Genomic DNA, 21,537 nt, shown 5'->3' with positions numbered 1-21,537 from the left:
GCCCACATGCTAGAAGGGGCTGGGGTCTGTCTGTTCCAGTCTAGCAGTGGCCTGCACATGGTGCTGGTTCCTAGACTGGGCTTGCTTGCTGTTGTAGCTTTGTTCTCTTTTCCTCCAGTTTACAAATGGCGCTGACTCACAGGGAAAGGCTGAGGTTTGTCTGTTCTGGTCTGGCAGTGGCTGGCACCTGGCGCTGGTTCCCAGACTGGGCTTCCTTGCCGGCAAGGCTTTGTTCTCTCTACCCCTAGTCCATGAATGGCTGTTTAATCATTTTTAAACTACATGAATTTACATATGCTCTACTTTGCAATATGGAAACCCTGCAATGCATTCTTCAGTCAGTGATATAACCTTCACCTGGAGCCACATGTTTCCTGTCTCTTGGTCCAGGTCACAAGCCAAGAAGCCCAGCTGAGTACAGGGGCACTAAAAGTCAAGGAGGTCTCCAGGGGCCCACTGACATCGCCAAACCTGGTCCCAACTTCACCCATGAACCATGCACAAGGGTGACCAAGGTAAGGAATGGGCAGCCTTTGCTGGAAGGGTCTGGCTGAGGTCACAGATAACCCCCTCAACACCTTCTCTTCATCCTCCCTGAATCTTCCTGCATTCCCCATTTTTCCACATTCTCCTAAGACCAGAGAGTTTTCGGAACAATCTCCTGCCAGAGAGACACTAGGGCTTCTTTCAGGGTTCCACAGCTCTGCCTACCATTGTCATCCCAAGGCCTCATGCTGTAGCCCCGGGGCATCCAACTGCCTGTGCCCAGCTCTCACTGTGTGAACCAAAGGAACTGTAACTGCAGTCAGCATCCACAAGACCCACTGCCAGGTGCCGTTAGCAACACACACGTGCACGCACACACACACACAGAGCTCACAGTGCCTCACATGGGCCTAGCATGATCCTGCAGGACAAGTGCATGGTTACAGAGGAGGAAATCAGGACCTACAGGTTAGAGACACCTTCTGAGCCTGGGTCTCATCACTGAACATGCTGCCTCAGTAGTAGGTCATGGACAGCTGTGGAATCTGATCATGGGGAAAGCTGCCTGGTTGCTTTGTATGCTTTGTATGTTGCACCTTAGTGTAGACCCCTGGAGCAGATAAAGTTCCCCAAAGGCTGAAGCCCTGGCTCTCTATTCCTGGGGTAGTTACCCCACAGATGGGGCACTTCCTGCAGGGAACTCCCAGGGACTTCTCAGTGCCCCTGAAAGCATCCAAAATTTGCTGAGACCCATAGGAAAAAGAGGCAGACCACACCTGATACAAACTAAGGAGTCAGTTACAAGAAAGTTGAGAGCTATATAGACAGACAGCTAGATATGGAAGCCAGATCTTGAACTTGTGCTGCTTCCCACTGCAGATCCACTCACCCGCCTGACCACGTGCCATTCTTAATATCCCTGCCAGGGTCGGCCCCCACCCCCTATCACATCTGCTGGTAGATTAGCTTCAAATGTGAGCAGGGACAAAGCTGGCTCAGAAGACTTAACTCTGCCCGACGGGTTTAGCTTGGCTTCAAAGCTTCCTAAGTGGGACCAAATAAGCGGGTGCATCGCAGTAGGAAGGGAGAGGGCGGAAAGGGGAGAGAACAGTGCAGCTCTCTAAAGCTGGATTACCTACAGCAACAGCTTGCAGCCTGGGTGACACAGCAAGACCTATCACGGGGTCACTGCCAGAAAGACAACTGAGCACTTGCCTAGAAGCATGGAGATACACTGAGGAGCATCCCCACACACAGTTCAACCTCAAGTCATTTCAGCCTCTACCATCCAGTCTATGCACTGCTCAGGTTCTCTATTCAGCCCACTTTCATGTACAAGAGATTCTGCGTTTCCTATCAAGCTGCCAACTCCCTTTGACATGGACTCTGGACCAATTTGTTCTCTGTCTCTCCCTCCCTTTCCCCCTTGAATGGACCCCTAGTCTCATCTTAGCAAACTCCTATTCATGCTTCAAAATCCCAGTGTTGCTTGCTCTACTTGGCTCTCACCATCTAATCTCAATGAAGCAGAATTATTTACCCTATTTAAAAAAAGCTCTATTAAGCCTTGCTGTTCAGAACTGTAATTATCTGTTTATGTGTCTTATTTCTCCATGGAACTCTGAGCAGCTCAACAGCCCAGCTTACAGTGAGTACTCAATCAGCCTACAGTACACACTGGATACAGGGCATTCATTAGTCCTCTTAATAGGAGAAAAACAGAAAAATCACATGATTCATTGTGTTTTTCCAAATTAAGAAGAAGAAAAACCCTGAGGCTCTTTTTTCCTCCATTTCTCCATTTCTTTCTGAAAAAGCAAACATTTCAAGAAAGAGCGTGAGAACAGAGGACAAGTCATAGCAGGCTACCAGGATGCCAAATTCTAGAATGCTGGGGAAGAAGGAAGAGCCCCTTGCATGCCAGCCCCTGCCCTGGCAGGCCTGTGTTCAAATGCTGAGCACAGGACAGGGCAGATGACCTCCCAATTCCACGACTTCCTGGCTTGGGAAAGCTGATATGATTGTGCAGCCCAGTCGAGCCCTGTCCTTACCAACTGGAGTCTCCAGTGCACACAGAGGGCATTCAGCAAATAGTTGTAGCGTGAGTGAATGGACTCGATTGGGGCCCCAACACCCTAGCAAGTCACAGAAGACCGAAGGCCACTGGGCCTGCCATGAAGTTCAGCTAAGGGCAGCCAGGCACACAGGGTGGGAAGAGGCTGCTGCTGTTCACTATGCTCTTGCAAACAGTCCAGGATGCAAGCCCAGAGCCCTCTCTACAAGGTTTCAACTGGGGCGGCCTCTCTCTCGTTCACCCTACCTTCCCCTCCCCCTCTTGACTAACATCAATGCTGGCTCTGACATGATTTAAAAATAGATATTAAGACAAGGAAGTTTAATTTTTAATGCTTTGGAAAGGAAGCAAATACACAGCTGGCATTCTCTCTCGGCCACATTCTAGGAGTCTCTCAGGGTATCTACCTGACCTTTATCTTGTCCATCTGCCTCCAAGCAGGACCAGGCCTGATTTACCCAGGAAATTGATCTGTAGCATCCCTGTGGGGAGGCAGCCTGTGTCCCTCACCCCGAGACTCTGGGAGGCCCAAATGCTTCGTGGACCTGGTCCAGTCTTGTATCCCTTCTGTTTAGACAGGCTATATCTGAACCTGAGTTCCCAGCTGAGACTCCTCAATCGCATTCATCAAAAGAAAGCACTCTACAGACACCCCTATGGTGCTCAAGCTGCATAGGCCCAAGCCCAGAGCTCATAGACAGCCAGGTCAGTTAAGGAACATGAGCCACCAAGGCAGCTGCCTTTCACCCAGAAGCATGGGAAGCCTGAGAGAGACCTGACCCCACTTACACAAGTTAATGAGGACCTCACTCAGCTCTCTGCCTCTGGTTGCTCCATGCAAACCCTTCCTGTGTTCCAGAAGGCTCACCAAACACTGGACCTTCAGCTAACTAACCATTATTAAGGGAGCAATCCATAAGGAATAGGTTTTCTAATGGGGCCAGCACTGCTGGACAGTATGAAAAGTGATCATTATTTCAAGTGGCAGTTATGGCAGCAATCAGTCCCTGACCCTCTGTATCACATGGCAACTTGATTTGAGGTTTGGAGGAACTAGGGTGAAATCCTGATTTGCTGTTCCAAAATGAGGACAAGGGCCCCACACTCTGAAGTTCCCTTTGCAGATCTTTCCATATGTTCCTTCTCCCTTTCCTTATAGTCAAAAGCTCTGAGTCTCCCCAACTCTCCAGAGAAGTTTACATTTATTTCATCTATACCTCAACTGTTCTACCAGACAGCTCTAAGAGGATCCAGAGATGGGCTAACTGAGGGAAATGCCTCAAATGGCTTCCTCTGCTAGGAGAAATACCTTGGAGTGGAATTCATTCATGGTGGACAGTATGGGGAGTGTTTGTTTCAGTTCAGGCTTAGCCTATCAACCAAGAAGCCAGCATTCAGAACCAGGGTGAGGGATTCAGAGAATAAAGAGGAAGAGACTCAGGAGTGATCATCATCTGCAGCAGTATCAGACTCCCAGAAATGCTGCCCTTCTAGGTGCCCCAAACTCCCAGAGTGCACTGGACTGCCAATGTGGCCAGCAGTATCTGGCAGCAATCAATGTTCCAGAAGTAGACCTGGACCACCACCAGCAGGCAGAAGCCCAGCAGCCTGGGAGGCACCTGCCCTTTTCTCAGTAAAGAAGAGTGCTGGCTGCACAGCTCCCCCTCCCATCTTGCCTCCTGGTGATGTCACCAGGCTCTCACCAATACCAACTCCCTTGAAGCTCCACCCAGTGGCCAGGAAGCAGGTACTCAGCAGGCCTGTGAGGGGATGCAGACTGATACATCTCTCCTCCAGGCCAGGCATCCTCTGAATGGCTTGGAAGAGGCAGGGAGTATGGCAGCAGCAGGAGGTTGGAGAACTACCAGGCAGGCTCTGGATCTATGGAAAGAACTCTGACTATTGACTGCGGGTCTCAAGTCCAACTGCAATGCCTCAGAAAAGCCTCTTTTTGGAATCTGAGTCATGAAACTAAAATGAGTGATGGCTACATAATTTCTTACAATTGCTCCTGAGTTTGTCCGTCTCCCTCTTCTGAGGCCCTACCCTCTCCCTCACCTTCTTATGAGCCTTTCCTCTACTCTCCCAGCCCACTCCACCTACCATTTAAATGTGCCCAGGGCAACAGCAGGGCCCTTGCTGCAGTCATACCTCAACAGCCCTTCCCCTCTCATTCAGCCCCTTCTCTGCTCTTCCCCCATAACAAGCCGAGGAGTGCTTGTGTGCAGAAAGTCATCATTTGAATGAAACACAGTGACACACCATCCCCAAGCAACTCCCAACAAATACTAACACTCATACAAGTGTCCATTTCTCTTCTCCTAAATCTTCCATCTTTCCCAAGATCCATGTCTTGTTTACTATCTCACATGCTACCAGCATGAAAGAATTGGGTATTGATTTTTCCTGGCTCATAGCTTGACATGAAAATATTAAGTAATCAAAAAAGTCAGGGATTGGGAAGGAGCAACTCCTTGTAAGAGTATTGTCAGTACTAGTTAGGATGAGACAGAAAGTTCTCTCACTATAGACCATAAAAGAAGGACACTTCATCAGCTAGTTCATTAACTGCTGCCAATCTGTTAACAAAAGACAGAGTTACTTGTCACCAACCCCCAGCTAAGATCTGGAAGAGCATATATATGAAAGTTTAATATGTAACTTCTCATCTCTATCAAGTGAGACTTAGGAATTCCACAAAATAATGTGTTGTGATTCACAGTTCTGGCCATCCATTCATTTACTTGCAAACATATTGTTAGCACCTGCTCTGTGCAGGGCACAGGCAGTGTGTCAGGAGGTTCCCGAACCAAGCTGGAACCTTCCTGCAGTCACCACAAGCAGTTATACCAATTTGAGCCAGCAGGTGGCAGGGTGGGGGTGGGGAGAAGTAAATGTAGCAGAATGGGAGCTACCAGCCAAAGGCACTGAGCATCCCTAAAGATGCTTAATATAAGTATTCATATACTACGCAGGTTAGAGCAAAAGAAAATAGAAGGCTGAGACCATGAAAAAGGGCAGAGAAAGAACCAGTGAACAACAAAAATGATACCATTTGGCAGACACTGGAAATACAATGCCGGCACAGAAGGCAAGGGATCAGAAGGCACTGGCCACAGGGCTACAGTCTTTCTTGACATTCAGAGGTTTCTGCCACCAGAAAAACAAATCAGAATATTTGCCTCATCTTTCACAGAACCCTAGCCACATGACGAAAACACTCTAACTGCAGTGGCAGAGGTTCCAGCCCATAGAGACATTTGGGAAGCTTAACTCAAGTAATCTCACACCATTTTAGAAAAGAAAATGCACTGAGATGCCTCACTGCCCCAGCCAGGATATTACACAGGAGCCAAGGGGGACAGAGAAGAGACCTTCACATGACCCTCCCTGATGGGACAGGGAGCCCACACTGTAAGGCATGTAACGAGCAGCCCAAGGTCTCACAGAAGCTGATTCGGAGCAAGTCCAGAAGCCTGTCCTCTTCCCCCATAGTCTGGAGCTCTCCTTTCACACACACCAAAGTTCTTTAACTGAAGTCACCCACACAGAGGCTGAACACAGTTCAGCTGCTTCCACCCAACCCGACTCAAAATGACTCTCCTGTCTGTAGTGCTCTTCCTGGACCATGCCCAGAAGGCTGAGGCTGACAACCTCCGGTGGGCAGGATGAGCGCTGGGGCTGAGCCAAACATCTGTGCTGGCAACATCCAGGGTCCAGTAAAGAAAGGCAGAGGCAGCACTCAGGATAAAAGAACAGTCAGAGATACATTCAAGAAGTTTTTGCCAAATTTGCCTGTTAATTTCTTATGCATTCACAGCCTTCAGCAGTTTATAGAGGACAGAAAACCATCCCAAGCTGCCCCATCCACTGATACTTTGTCCAGAAAACAACCTCACCAAGGACTGAGCACCACTCACTGACTGTCTCCCTTTGTTCCTTCCGGTCCCAGAGTCTGGGAGCATGTGGCAGCCTGTTCCCTGCCCAGTCCACTGCAATCCCTCAAAAGCAGCAGCAAGACACCCGATGGCAGCATGCCCCCAGTGCACCTTCCTTATAGAAGCCCCAGCTCAGCTTGGGATAGGGGCACACCGTGTCTTCCCAGGAGTCATTAAGGCACAGAGGTGACACCTCTACACTCATGCCATCCCACCCATTAAATGCTGCAGACTGTACTTCTATACATTCGGAATGATACAGGAAGAAACTAAGAAAACCCTCCTCACGTTTCCTCAGGCAGCACAGGGTCACAGCTGTTACAAATTCTGACCCCACACCACTGCTGCAGGTGCGGTGTGAGGGCTAAGGCACTTCCCACATGAGTTTTCTAAATGGGGGAGAGAGGGTGACAAACTTTGCCACCCTTCCAGGAGTAAGGCAATTCTCTCCTGGAAGATAGGCAAGTTGGAGCCTTCTTTCAGCAACCGAGGGAAAGGAGAAAGACAGAGATGCATTGAAGGGGGTGGGGGATTAGTTTTAAAAAGCACTTACCTGAGCAATGCAGTATAAAGACTGAGCCAAGTGGAGCAGGTATTCAGCTTACTATGCTGGAGAAGAGAATAGAGGGGAACTGATGCAAGGACTTACCCAGAATATTAAATTGAAGAGGAACATCATATACTTCAAGCAGCAGAGGCAGCCCCTGGCCATGTTGCACTTCTTAAATTCTAGGAGGAACACAAAGGACAGGTCCAGGTAAAACACCACGTACTTGCTGCCTTTGGGTGCATTGTATTTGTCGGTTTTAACACCGGCCTCGGCGTGACTCTGGCCCCGGGAGCCAGCAGTGCCGTAGAAGGCGCCGGCCGTGAAGCCGTGACCGAATGGGCGGCCTGAGGTGGATGGCTTGGCGAAGTCCGAGTCCTTGCTGTCCAAAGATGGACTCCGGTGGATCGAAGAGTCCTCACTACTCGACTTTTCCATGCTCGCGTCGTTCTCCGGGGATGTGGGGGGCGGGGGGCATCGCTCCCAGAGTGGGACAGAGGGGACACCGGAGTGCGGGCAGGCGGGGTCCGCACTCGATCTCGGCCCCGGCGGGTGCACTCGTGACAAGCCGGAGCCTGAGCCCCACTGCTGCGGGACGGCGCCCGCTCCTAGCCGGCCGGGGCCCCCGCGGCTCTGCGCCACCACGCGGCTCTGCGATCGAGAGCTCTGGGAACCGGCTTGCCGAGCGACCAGGCGTTTTGGGAAGCTGCTGTCTGACCGCTCTTTACAGAGCAGCCGCTCACCCCAGCTGAAGGGCGCCGGGATCCAGGATCCCGGCACACACCTCTCCCAGCCCAGCCCACAGTGAGCAGAGCCTCTCAGGCGCCCCGCCTCCCCTGCTCTGACTCTGCGGAGCTGCTGCCTGCCAGGCTGCAGCGCGGGGCAGGCACAAGCTGGGGTCGCGGCAGCTATACCGCGGGGCTTTCCCTGCGGAACCCTCACCGGACTCCGGCTCTGAAACCCCGGAGCCCCCTCCCCGCGCTCGGCCCCGCCCCTGGCTTGCATTTGGCCAATGGGCACACAGCTGCGCGGCCTTGCAGAACGCCCCCCCTCCCCGCCCCCCACGACACAGTGTCTCGAATAGGATGTAAGCTCCGCTGTATGCTTACTACTATACCAGGCACCAGGACTCGCTAAACTCCAGGGCTCAGGCTGGGGGGACCCAGGCCTCACAGGAAGGTGCCTGTCTCTCACACGAGGAAAAGGGTGGTGAGAGAAGAGGGATGACTGGAGGTACTAGCAACCCAAGGAAGCAGAGGAGAGGTCTGGGAAGACTGGAAAGAGAAGGAAGCTTGGCCCGCTGACCTCTCCGCGGGGCACGTCCAGTCAGGGACACATGTCTCCCGACCACAAACACATGCACCTCATACCTCGTGCAGCCGGGGCGTGAGGGCGAGGGCCCCGCAGTGGGAGCGGGGCAGATAGGAAGGCACTCAGGCTCTATCGGGCGCATGCCCTCTCAACTTCCTCCCTCGCGCGCGCACGCACACACGCTCCGCAAAGCTCCTGCAGCTGCGCGAGACCCTGCTCTGCGTGCCTGGATGGGACACGAGCTGGCTGAGGCTCCGGCAGATTGCAAGAGCCAGGGAGCAGAAGCAGGGAACCATCGTACCTCTCCATCAGCTGCCTAAACCAAGCGTGAAGAGATGTAACAGTGCCCCGAGCCACAGGCTGTGTCAGCCCAGAGCTCAGGAGTGCCTGAAGGGCTGGCTATCAGAGGAACAATCGAAGGAGGGCTCTTGCCCCAGGTTGAAAACACTTAGAGCTGTCCTTTACCCGCCTATAAAATCCTGCCACCAGGTTGGCCTTCCTTGGGTTTGTGCAGAAGTCTGCACTTGGGAGGCCCGGATACTAGCTAATTGTTTTCTGCCACAATCCCTGTCGCTCAGCAGAAGGGTCCAGAGAGCATCATAGAGCAGAAGCCAAGTTGTACTGGGCTTCATAATCCCAGAAGCTCTGACTGGCACTAGATGGCTGGCTGGATAGAAGGCTCCCTACCTACCAAGGTGGGTGTGCCACATCCTTCCTGGGCCACTTCTGGCATTCGTTCCACACCTCTGCAGTGCTGAGCACCCTGCAGAAACAGATGAGATGTGCTGCTCCCTACCCTTCAGCCACCCACTCTTCAGTTGAAAAGACTGAAGGCATGGCTCACCAAGATAAGCAGATGGGCAGAACAGAACTGCAATAAAAGGCCATGCCTGAGGAGGTTAAGGAGGGGACATTAACTCCACCCAGAGGAACATCAGGACCCCCAGGACAGACCTCAGTGGTGACACTGCTGGCTTCCCCAGACTTACATTCTAGAAGTTGTAACCACAGCTTGTTGTCTCCAGAGTAACTTCCAACAGTTTGTTGTCCAGCTCAGGTGAGGAGCCCCGAAATAAACCCTGGTATGAACTGCAGGCACACCCACCTCTGCCCTCCTATGTGGCACAGCAGCTCAGTGGATGCCATCTATAGATAACAGGCAGAAGTCAGCTGGCACCTGGCAGAACACCTCACAGGCAGCTTTAGGGGACTCTTAGCTGCTGCTTTGTTCTTACTGCACAGCTGGACACGAAACACCCACTGCCCACTGGATGGGGTCAGCAAACCAGCTTTCCCCCTTGCAGCACTAACTGCTGCCATCTCCTCTCTGTGTGGTTCGAGATACTCCAGAGGTGCTGTGAATGTGGAGTGTACAAGTAGGAGGTGAGGTCAGTTCAACCAAGAGCAAGCACTGCACATGCAGAGGTGCTGTTATGGGTGGGTGGGTCACTGAGGGCCCCCCTTCTGGTCCCTCTACAATCTAATCTTTTCCCATCCCTTTGTTCCTCAGCTCACACTAGTCCAGTCAGAAAGTCTCCCCATTGTCCACCTCCAGGTCTGATCATAGATGAATGACTGCCACTAACTACTTCCTCAGAAGCTTGAGGGCCTGAGGGCCTGGGAAAGGAGGCAGAGGACAACAGGCAGGTGAGAGAAGCAGAAGAGGCTACCCAGTGTCATAGCTCTGCTCCCTCCTGATCATACTTGTCAAAATGGCACTGAATTCCCACTTGTCAGTTCTTAAAGCTGCAGTGACACCCAGCTTAGTCTCTATCAGACTAATAAGATCAGTGCTGGTCAATAAGCCTTTATATGTCTCAGGGACTAAGCTTCACTCACAGTAATTCATTCAATCCTTGAGACTGCACTACAAGATAGCAGTGGTTATTCTATTTTACAGAAAAGAAAACACTGTGATTTTAAAGTCTAAGTGCTATATGTTCCCTTGGACTCTAAATATACTTCCTGCCCTTGGGAACTTTCTAGTCTAACAGAATCTAAAAGCACAACAGGAAACTTGAAATACCACATCCTGGTGAGAGGTCATTATGCAAAAGGACCCTGACTGAGGAGCAAAAGGGATACATGTGGCTGGGCTTGCATCTCTGGATCACTAACCAGCAAAGGTAAGTTACCATGGAGATGGTTTGAGAGATCTCAAAGAAGATGAAGGAGAAAGGGGTGTAGGAGAATGGAGCATGGAGGACAAGGATCTTATCCTGTCTTAGAGAAGGGCAGCAGAGGAGCCTCAGGAAGATGAGTTTAGCCACAACACCTCCCTTCCTTGCCTCTTTCCATTGGTGACAGACTCTTCATCGTGGCCAGAACCCTAAGTACCTAGATTGTATGATAAGTGAGATGGGGCTGTGGGCCTCAGACCTCACAGCAGCTAAAGAGAGCAGTCTGCTGCCCCACCACACAATGGTACCAGCAAGCACCCAGGAAAGGGGTAGAGCACATGCACACAGAATTGGCAAGGAGTAGTCCCACGGCCTGTCATGGGAGAAAGGCTCTCCATATGGTAGACAGAGGAGAGAGGGCACACCAGGAGACATTCGTGTGGCCTGCTCGGGAACCTGGAAGTCAGTGCACAGCTACTTTCTGAGACTTTGCAGGACACACAGCAACCTCCCAAGCAATGGCACAGGACTACAGGGCCGGAGGAAGATGGGGTCAGCAGCATGGGAAGGGAGATAAGAGACAGTGAAGCCAGCTGCAGAGGCTGTCCCAGTTCCTTAGACTTAGGGTACAGAAGGTAGAAAAGACACCTCTCTTGTACCTCCCCATGCTCCTCACCATGCTTACGAGAGCTAGGAGTACCCTTGATAGACTCTCCAAGTATGTGGGCAAGGCAGAACTGCTTTGTTTCCACTTCCCTTTTTAAACAACAAAAAAACTGAAGCTATCAGAAAATTCTAGGGGTGGAGGAAGGGGTATGAATGAGTGAAATCAACATGTAACATGTCTGCGGACTGCCAGCCTGAGAGGTGTGGGCTTCTGAGGAAATGCCAAGCTCTTGAGTTTCCTCTATACACACACAGAGCAGAAGCAGCCAAGCAGAGCAGAAGAGCCAAGTCAGGTCCCCTTTCTGATGTGTGCTGAATATTTCTGTATGTAGCACCATGTACACATGTGGCACCTCATGTCTCTATTCCTCAAATGAGGCAACCTCACCATGATGCAGCAGTTTGAGCCCCCAAGCAGCATCTGCTTTGCAAAGGAATGTTCAAGATGAACCACTGTTGTAGGAACACACTATCCTCACCACAGCTTTAAACTCCAAATTTGAGGTCATCTTTTGTTGTATAGGAAACACTTCATCATAGAGTAAACCACTCATACCTATGGCCACAGGAGAAGACACAGAGTGCCAGGCATGGTGGTATATGTGTGTCATCTCAATACTTGAGATGAGGCAGGACTGCAAGACTGACATGAGTTCTGTATACAGTGAGACCATCTCAAACTAAAAAAACAGCTGAGCATGTGGCATACTGCTGTAATCCCAGCACTTGGGAGGCTGAGGCAGTAGGACTGCTATATAGCTCTTCTGGAGAGAGGGGGCTCCTTCCCTCTTAGCACATCGCTGGGACTGTGATGAGTTTATCCACAGCTTCTACTTGGTCCCTGCACTTACAAAAAATGGCAAGGGTGATGTCTTGATCATTTCACTCTCTACCCCCAGTGCCCATGACAGTGACCACATATGGCTGGTGCTCAGAAAGTGAAGGAGGAGAAAGCAAAAGGAACACCTCCCTGCCCAAGCCTTACATTCTCCTCAAAAAAGCCTGAGAACCCTATGTTCATGCACCCAAAGGATGGGACCCAGGCCAGGTATCTTAAGAACTGTTCCTGGAAAGCAGGGTATCTGAGGTCATCAGAACCAGATGAAGGAGCCCAGAAAACTTAAATCCCCAGCAGATAACAGAGTTCAAATGTTAGCAGTCAGTTGATTTATTTACAGCCATATCCCTGGTACAGATAGACACACAGAGCCATTTCAGAGAAAGACTCAAAGAGGTTTTTAAAAAAAAAAAAAAAAAAAAAAACTAGAGGACTGAGACTGAAGCAAGACCAAAGATGAGGTCACCCTGGAACCCTGCTCTGGGTGAAGCCAACCTGTGTAAGAACCCTGTGGACAGGTAGGCTGAAGTACATATCTCCCCGCTCCTAGTTACTGGGACCTGGTACAAATGCCTGAGTATGGTGTGTCATGTCTCAAAGCCTACAAGCAAAGCTGCCTCCTGGGTGTGGTCAGCCCTGTCAGAGGCCTGGCTACTAAAAAGGTATGGCTATGTAGAGACCTCTGACTGAGTATGGGATCCCTACATGTATTGTACCTCTGGACATAAGAAATAAGGCCGTAGCTATACACCAGCTACAGTACTTCTAACCCTTCCAGGAATACTGAGAATGTGCCCTCTAGATCATAAGCAGCCAGGAAGGAGGTGTGGATGGACAGTTATAAAGCCAACTTCTCCCCTCCCCTGAAATCTCTAGTGACTCTGGGTCCACCAGGGATGTGAGGAGAGTGACACCAGCTCAGCACTTCCATTGGTCCTGTGCCCAGCCCAGTCCCTAGAGCACAGCTCTGGCAAAACAACAAAATGGGAAAACCCCAGGAATTTGGAACTAGATGGATCCAGAATGAGTTACTCAACTGCTGGGTAATTTATAGCCACCTACAGAAACCAGTAATCTGTATTGCTCCAGCCTACCCAAGCAACATAAAAAAACAGATAAAGGTTATGAATGTCACAACATAGCAAAAATTATGGAACCTGTTCCCTAGGAACAAAACCTAAGGACAGTGACTGACTATATCCATTCCCCAACTACAAAGTAAAGAGGCTGGATAAGCTGGCTCCCTCAGATCCTGGAGCCCTTATGAAATGAGACTGGCTTAGCCCTGGGGATAAGTGCTGGGCAGGCAGAGGGGAGGAAGAACAACCTGGGCGGGGAAGGTTAGGCAAAAGGAGAGATACAGAAGAGAATCCAGCATGTCAGAAGGGTACACCCATGTGTCCAGCTGAAATGAAGCTGCACAAAAAGTGACCCTGAGAGGAAGCTGGACTGGGGTACTACATTGATGACAGGGTGCCATCAGGAATCTAAATAAGTGCTTGTCGTCCATTCTCCTCTCACACCTCCATCCCCTACACCTTTCTTAGGTAACATACACCAAAATGAACCTGCATCAAACTCTTCCTCACTCTTGGACTTTGAACTGACTGTTCCCTTCCCTAAAGTCCCCTTTCCCAAATCTGTTCAGCTAATGTTCACCATCCAGTGGCCAACATCAAGGCTACTGTGTCCTCCATGTGGTCTCCCTGGGGCAGCAGTAATATTCCAATTTCAATCTGACAAAAAAAAAATACCTGTTCACAGCCCTCCCATGCCCAGACTGTGAGGTCCTGGAAGGCAAGGATTACCCATCATGCTTATCTGCCAGCCCATGGCCAGCGCCTAGCTCAGGGTTCTCTGAACCTATACTGAACACAGGAATGGCAGCAGTGAACACCTCCATGGAGTCCTAGATCAGGATGGAAGCAGCTCCTTGGATAACTGAGTCTTTGCTTGGAGCAGCAGAGGCTTTGTGCAAAGTGAGAAGAATTGAGATTCCTATTGGACATTAATCTATTTCCAGCAGTTCACAGATTTGATGGGGGCAAGGCTGCTGGGAAGCACAGACTGCTAAGGTTGCCTGGACAAAGAACCATGCACCCTGGACCCTCGGGCATTTCTTATAGGAAAGCTCTAACCAAGCCCAATCTTTCATCCACAAGCCAATCAGCATCCCTGTCAGATCCCCAGAAGGCCTAGGATATGAGGCATTGTGCTGGGTGGATAGATCTATCTGTAACCATATGTATGCCCACACTGAGCTATTCACTCTTGGGAAACAGGAGAAAGAAAGCATTTGTTAGGAGTACTTATCAAAGAGGGCAGGTGGCTCCAGGAGGATGAGATAAGGCAAACAGCTGGGTACAGGGAAGTATGACAAAGCCCAAGGTTTATTGCCATGCAACAGTGGAAATGTACTGACCCAGCAAATCCAATATTTCTAACCACTCCACGGAGGAAAGACATAGACTTGTGGGCTGGGACAGTGCTCTTTGACCTAGCAGCTAACCTGCCTGTAAAGCCTGTGGGGCAGCTGGGACCCCTCAGTTGATCCCAAGAGCAGTTGCTATTGTCTCCCACCCCTCTCTTAACTTCACTGAGCCTGCAAACTATGGGGTTGGGACCTTGGGGAAGGACAGAACCTAAGTACTACTGAGTGATGCTTCAAAGTTAAGAAGAGGGGGGAAAGGCACTGGATTGCACCCTGCTTAGAAGACATCAGACAGGAATCTGTCACGTTCTACCCTGCTGCTAGTGTCTGGCTGGGTGGTGGAAGACAAATGTGGGCTCCCTACTGGTATCTTACGACTCACAAGTCTCACAGTGCACAACCACTCTGAACCTCCATGGACTACTGCAAATGATGAGGCAGGCCCCAGTCATCTCCTCATTTGGTCTCTCTCCCCTTTTCCCTCCTGGGCTGCCCCTCATCATTCAAGATGCCTCCAGCTGAAGGGTGTCTCCATTTATACCATACTTGGAGGTATCTTTTTTCACCTTTAGGTCAAATGGCTACAGACCACATCCTTTTAATCTGCTATTTGAGTTATGAAAACAAACAGTTCTAGAAAATTCTTTCTGAAGGGTCTCAAGTTTCTCTAGCAGTGATCCATTCCTATTGTAACCCAGTCATACATGATGGGTGCCCAGCCATGATTCACCAATTCATACTTCTTCAACACAAGCCTAGAATGCAGATACCATACACATTATACACGTGTATGGGCTTCATCATGGGCTCCTTCCTTGTCACTGCCTCCTACCTGCCATTCTGGGCTCCCTGCCCCATCCTGCTTCTTATTCATCCTGACACTTGCTGCCACCACTATTGTCTCAAGAGAATGCTCAGTATATACCACCCTCCCTCCCCAAAATCTTTACTGGCTTACTAGGGATTTAAACACAAACACTCAAACATGTTGGAAACCTTCTACATCATACTTGGTCCTGATTTGCTCTGTCTTATAGGCTGGTTATCAGGATAGCAAGACCTAAAGAAGCTACACACAGATGAACTCAGCAGCTCAACTGGAACCATGATGGACACTCAAGAATGAAAGGAAATTAAGTCTTCCCCACATCAACCCATGTATGAGACTCCCTGACACTGTCCTCTGCCTAACTAGTATCATTTACATTGATGGATCACTGCCATTTTTTCTTCTCTTTAGAGTCCCCCTCTAGGGTCATCCAGCAGCATCTCCAGCTACTGAAACTGCAGTGGGGACAGAGAAGTTCAAGTGTCAGCCTGGAGCTCAGAGTATGTGGCTGGACTCTGTAAGGCCCAGTATGTCTGGGTAGCTGTGTGTTACTCATACCCTGAGCTCTGGCCCCAAGAGCCACTTCCATATCCCAGCTGGGCCAGGTGCCAGAGCATATCTGGTTTTCCCCTCTCCTACATTGTTGCCAAAGGAAATGCCAGCACACAGCCATGGTCAACTGGAGCATTGAGCTTCCCTTCCCTTCCTCCAACTGGCACTCCTGAGATAGCACTCTGGTCCATCTGCCCTTTTCCCATTGCACAGTCCACCCCATTTGCTTCCTACAAAAATGAGCACAAGACAAGGAAAGCCAGGTGGCAGAAACCAAGCAGCATGAAGAACTGAGACCAGTCCTAAGAATGTAGCACTTGGGAAGAAGACTTGCAGCTCTCTGAGCAGAAGATATATGTGCTGAATGAATAAACTGATTTACAGTTCTGTTTCCTCACCCATAAAATGGTTTAAGCATGATCTTGAGGCACAGATGAGACAATGTCTGGCAAACTACTTTATCAGATGGAAGGCACTATCCTCAGAATCTTCCACCCACATACAATACTGCCAGTCAGCACATCTCATAGGAGTTCAAGAAAACCAAAGGGCCCCTTGCTTTGTCCAATCTGAATTTGTTACTATGGATGTTACTGAGAAGCATTCTGTTCCACCTGCATCTTGGGAAGAATGAGAATAGGCAAGTGCTCAGAAGTCTAGTCCAGGGAGCCCTGGCCCATCAAGAAGGCTTCTTAGAAAAGGCAGGGCATAAGCCAGACATGCACAAGCATCTGCACAGAAGAAAGGGAGAGGAAGAGTGCCAGGTACCTGAATGCAAAAGCATGCTCCTTGTGACTCCGTTTTTCTCAGGGGACTTGAATACTCATGATCACATCTGATCCTCATGATCAGCACAAAAAATATCTTTGTTTATAAATTAGAAATGGAGGCCCAAAGAAAGGAGAAGGCTTATCTACAGTAGTTAGTAGAGCTGAGGCTGGAACCCACATCTCTTGACTTCCAAAACAGAGATCTTTTTCCACATCTAGTGACTTTATCTGGTCCCAGTGTTGGGCTCTGCTTTAATGTATAAAACTGACTCCTACTGAGTCATACACAAATGTATCTTATATGTGTGGAGGGAGACAAAGGAAAGAGAAAAAAAAAAAAACAAAGATAAAAGAGATCATGTCTTAGGATTACTCATCCAGGAAAAACCACACCTTAACACCATGGGAGAAGCTGTGTCAATCCCGAAAAACATACCACTACCACACCCCACACACACACACACAAACCTTCATCACCTCCATTCAATGCCCTCCATGCTCCTTCTGACTTCCTGCAGCATGAACACACACTCTCTCACAAATGAGAACAGAGACCCTGCCCCCTGAAACCATGGCCAGATATAGTGGAGATGACAAACCCAGTCATCTGGTGGACAGGTAAAGTTTTAGCAACCAGCTCTCTGGTGGTACACCCTGGTTTCTGGTGCTTGACAATGGTCAGGGTGTACACATTCCCACCATGGCTAATTACAAGACACAAATGGTTCAACAACAAGGTAGGTAACTTTTGGATTACTTATTAATAGACTCTCAAGAGACAGTTCAAGTAGATTACAGCAAACCACTGCAAACCATTTCTCTTGGTTTCAAAATAAAACTCCAAGGCAGAGAGAAGCATTATCCTGCCCCTTCTCCCCAGCAGTAAAAGTCACAGAGGTTAGGGTTTGGGGAACAGAATGGAAGCTGGACAGGAAAGCATGGGGCAGCCTCTACCTGATCCCCAGGGCCTCTTCACAGTAGCCTAATAACCAGAGAAAGAAGTGAAATTAGCTCCTATATAACAGTTCTCCTGTTGCATGAGTCAGACAAGGTCACTGCTCTGCACAAAACTGTCTAATGATTCCCATCACCTTGGAATGAAACAAAGTTCTCATAAGGATCTGCACAACACACACACACACTTCATCCCACTCTAATCACAGGGTCCTTCTTGCCGTTTCTTCATCAGAGCCTTTACCTTGGCTGTGCCATCTATCTAAAATGTTCTTCCACCATCTCTGCATTGCAAACTCACCTCTTTTAAACTTTTGTTCAAGCTACCTGACACATGTCTGTAATTCCAGCTTTTCAGGATACTTACTGTGTTACCCAAGGCCAGCTTGGGTAACACAGTAGGACCCTGTCTCAGAAAAACAAAAAGGGCTGGGGATGTGGCACAGTGTCAGAGCACTTGCCCAAAAATAGTTACTTAAATATCACCTTCTCAAGAAGTCCTTCCATCGCTGTTCATTTGACGCTGCCCCTCCCCTGGCACATCCCACCTCTCTCACCCTGTTCTGCTTTTTCCACAGCACTTACCCCAGTATATAATATATTCTACCTTTTTATTATATTGATAATGTATGAAGTCTTCACCCACTAGAGTGAAGCTTTATGAGGGCACAGATTTGGGACAGTTTCATTCATTGCTGTATTTCCATGGCTAGGAACAGGGCCTTCTAATGTGCCATTGTGCAGTATGTACTTTTTATTCAATCAATGAATGCCTAGAGGTGGTTTCTGCAAATTTCTTTGGGCACCATCTTGGTTCCCAAGAAGAGGCATCCGGGGCATAAGGGAACCCAGTGATAATGACACTCAATGCTATTTCATATGCCCATGTTCTTACCCTGGTCCTGCCACCTGTGATCTGGCACCGCTATACCCTGCATCCCAACTCCGTCATTTTTTCTCTTCACCTCAGCTGTAATGACACCCTATATGGTTAAAGCTTGGGCAATATCATGGGCCAGTGTGAAGACCACACAGTACACCAAGTCTGCAGGCCTCTGAGCTCTACAGTGGGAGGACCTGAGATCAGGTTGAAGGCATTCCCTTACAAGGACTAAATCTTCTAATTCCTCTCTGTACCAGCCATACCTATCCATCCCCTATTCCACAGCTCTGGGCCTAGAAGAAATCCCCAAAGAATGCTCTCCACCCACATTAGAGCCAATGCAGCACAGACCCCCAGGCTCCTGCCCCGTCGTGCCTCAGGCGGGCTCCCCATATACAAACTGACCAGCTCATAGTGCTATTTTAAGGTCTGCAGGCCCAGCTGTAGCACGTAGCCACAGCAGGGTGGCGGCTGAGTGGGAGGTTAAGAAGCTCACTCACTAAGGAGTGCTGACCTGGGCAGATCACAGAGAGGGCACTCATCATCCCCTTCACACTAGCCCTTCTCTGCAGAGACCACAAATTTCCAGTCCTCACCCTCCAACCCACTAGCCATAGGGAAAATGAGTCAGGAGTTGTACCAAGTGTGCCCAGATACCATTTCTGAATGTGACCCTGACTCTGCAACAAAATGACTCCTAGTCCTACCCTGTCAATCCCCCCACCAAATTCCAAATAACTGAGAGTTAGCATAGTACCCAACTTCCAGGTCCCGGTAACATGAGAGAGGCAACAAAAATGCAGGCTGCAGGACAGCCCTCTGTTATTTGAGAATGGCTTATCCACTAGTCCCAACTTACTCCCTCTTACTCATTCCTCTCTGGGGCTGCACATATGCTAGGTTCACTGCCACACTCAACAAAGACTTCCAAGACATGACAGTTTCTACAGGCAGTCGAAAGCCAAATATGACAAAGACGGTCTACGGGTAACCTAGCCTTCATTACTGTGATTATTACTGCCTACATTTTCACCACCTCACTAGACACCAAAACTGAGAAAAAAGATCACAGAGCAAAAGAACTAAGAGAATTTAGTAATAAAATCCTGCTTTCCATGGAGGTCTGTCACTAGACAATTATGGTAAGACAGTTATTCTAAATATTTCAGTATTTTCTATGACATCTGCCCCTGGAGGTTGTACAACATGGTGCCCTGTGCCAAACCACCCATCACCATAGGCCACCGAAGCAACTAGTCCTGGCTTGAGAAGGGATGCACGGGAACTCTGGGTACAAGCTATTCCCATCCCAACTTCATGCTGCAGGAAATCTGCAAAATCACACAGGGCAAGATAGGTCACTTGTGGCTGGGTGACCAGAAGCATCTTATAGCTCTAATTGCTCAGTTTAAGCAACATCTACACTGAGGAGAGGGCAGGTGCTGCAATTAGAGAGCTCTGGTACCTCTCTCCTTGCTACCCATCTATCTCAAGACATAATCAGCCCCACACACCTCAAAGAAATAGATTCACTCCATGATTTGACAGAATAGTCCTTGAATTTTCTTAGTGGAAGATCCCAAAAGCTTCAGCAATCATGTTGTCTGCTTAGCCCTCCCTTTCCTGGCTTTAGTCCATCCAGACTTCTGAACATTTCTATTAAAGGTGGAAAAGTGGGCTTCCAGAAGAACATGGCAGATAGATAGCAGCAGCTATGGCGGCTCTCTGAGATACCCCACTTAGAAACCAGGAATGGGGTAGTGTGAGGAGTCCTAAGCAAGGGAAGATATACCCTGCCGACCCAGGAACCATCTAAGCTAAAAGAAACCAACTGGAAACGCAATCCCAGTGCTATAACAGGAACAGATAAAATCTCAACACAGAAGCTGGATCCTGCGCCATTGAAAGCCGCAATTTGAATTTCTTGCTACCGCTACTGCGTCCAAATCGACACGGCACGGAGAGAGACGCGCAAAAACTCTGAGAGTGGGAATCAGCGAACGAAGTTGAGAACGGGACTGGCAGGGAGCCCTGTATCAACCTGCGGTGAGTGAGTGGAACGGGGACCTTTCCATAGAGTAGGAGGCTTCAGCAAAGGATATTCTGAGGCTGGGCAGACTTGCCAGGACAGGACGCTGCAGTAACTCTAGTGGCATATTCCCCTCTTAAGCGGGATTGGTGGGGAGTGCCTGGCCTGGGTGACGCCACTGACTAAGACCCAGTAGGCTAGCCCAAACCAGATCCCAGCACCTGGAGGTGCACCCTAGCAGTGAAACCTTCCGTAGGTTGACCTGGAGGGGCAGGCCCAGTAGAGGCTGTCCAGGTCTGTGTCTCCCTAGTACACTGCAGTGGGTGGGAACACCTAGCAGGCACAATTCAAACAAACTGTAACATACAAAGAGAAAAAAACTGGGCCTCCTATATTCACTTGTATGGAAGGAACAAAAAGTATGGGAAGAGGAAACAACAAGAAAGGGTCCTCAGTCTCCAATCCTGAAAACACTGATTCAGGAAAGGTGAATGCAAAGGAGAATGAGGAAAGAAAACATGCAATATCAGAAATGGCACCAATAGACATAAAGTGGTATCTCCGGAGCCTCATAGACGAGTTTAAAAGCAAAGTATTTAATGAAATAAAGCAAGATATAAGTAGAATAGTTAGAGAAATGCTAAGCACCGCCCAAGAAAAACCAGATGGTGGAATGAAAGAACAGAAAAAAAGGGGAGAATTGTTTGATGGAGAAAATAGAGAAAACATAGAATACATGAAAAAGTTTCAAAGAGATTACCAGGAAACTAAAAACTCTATCGAAAGCTGGCATAACAGCTTGAAAGAAACCTAAGGATAGGTTATCTGAACTGGAGGGCAGATTTGTAATGTGGGAGCATGAAATGAAAAACTTTTTAAAAATAACAAGAAAACAAACAGCAATAATACAAAGGCTAGAAGATGATAAGAGGATCTATAACCTAAGAATTAAGAACATAAAAGAAGAAGTAGGGACACAAACAAATGGACTACAAAAGCTATTCACAGAAATAATCCAGGAGAATTTCCCTAATTTAGCAAAAGGTAAAGATACTCAGATATATGAGGCATACAAGACCCCAGCCACCTATAACCCAAACAGAGCTATA

At 49.0% G+C, this 21,537-nt stretch overlaps 1 protein-coding gene across 3 annotated transcripts in view; it reads right to left on the bottom strand.

Annotated features, from left to right (window-relative positions):
* Tspan9 (tetraspanin 9) overlaps positions 1–21,537 on the bottom strand; it is a 186,870-nt gene that overhangs the window by 69,076 nt on the left and 96,257 nt on the right. For 2 of the 3 annotated variants that reach the window (XM_013145160.3, XM_005000679.4), the window contains exon 2: positions 7,148–7,227. In XM_013145160.3, coding sequence (XP_013000614.1) covers positions 7,148–7,210 — 63 coding nt within the window. In that variant the 5' untranslated portion in view covers positions 7,211–7,227. Of the gene's footprint in view, positions 1–7,147; positions 7,978–21,537 lie in introns of those variants that run through there. The other variant, XM_003463263.5, reaches the window with a different exon arrangement.

This window comes from Cavia porcellus, unplaced genomic scaffold (assembly GCF_034190915.1).
Source record: "Cavia porcellus strain 051 isolate PalLab524CR breed Dunkin Hartley unplaced genomic scaffold, mCavPor4.1 scaffold_27, whole genome shotgun sequence".
In the NCBI taxonomy this organism is placed as follows: domain Eukaryota; kingdom Metazoa; phylum Chordata; class Mammalia; order Rodentia; family Caviidae; genus Cavia; species Cavia porcellus.
This window is presented reverse-complemented; position numbering and strand designations above follow the sequence as displayed.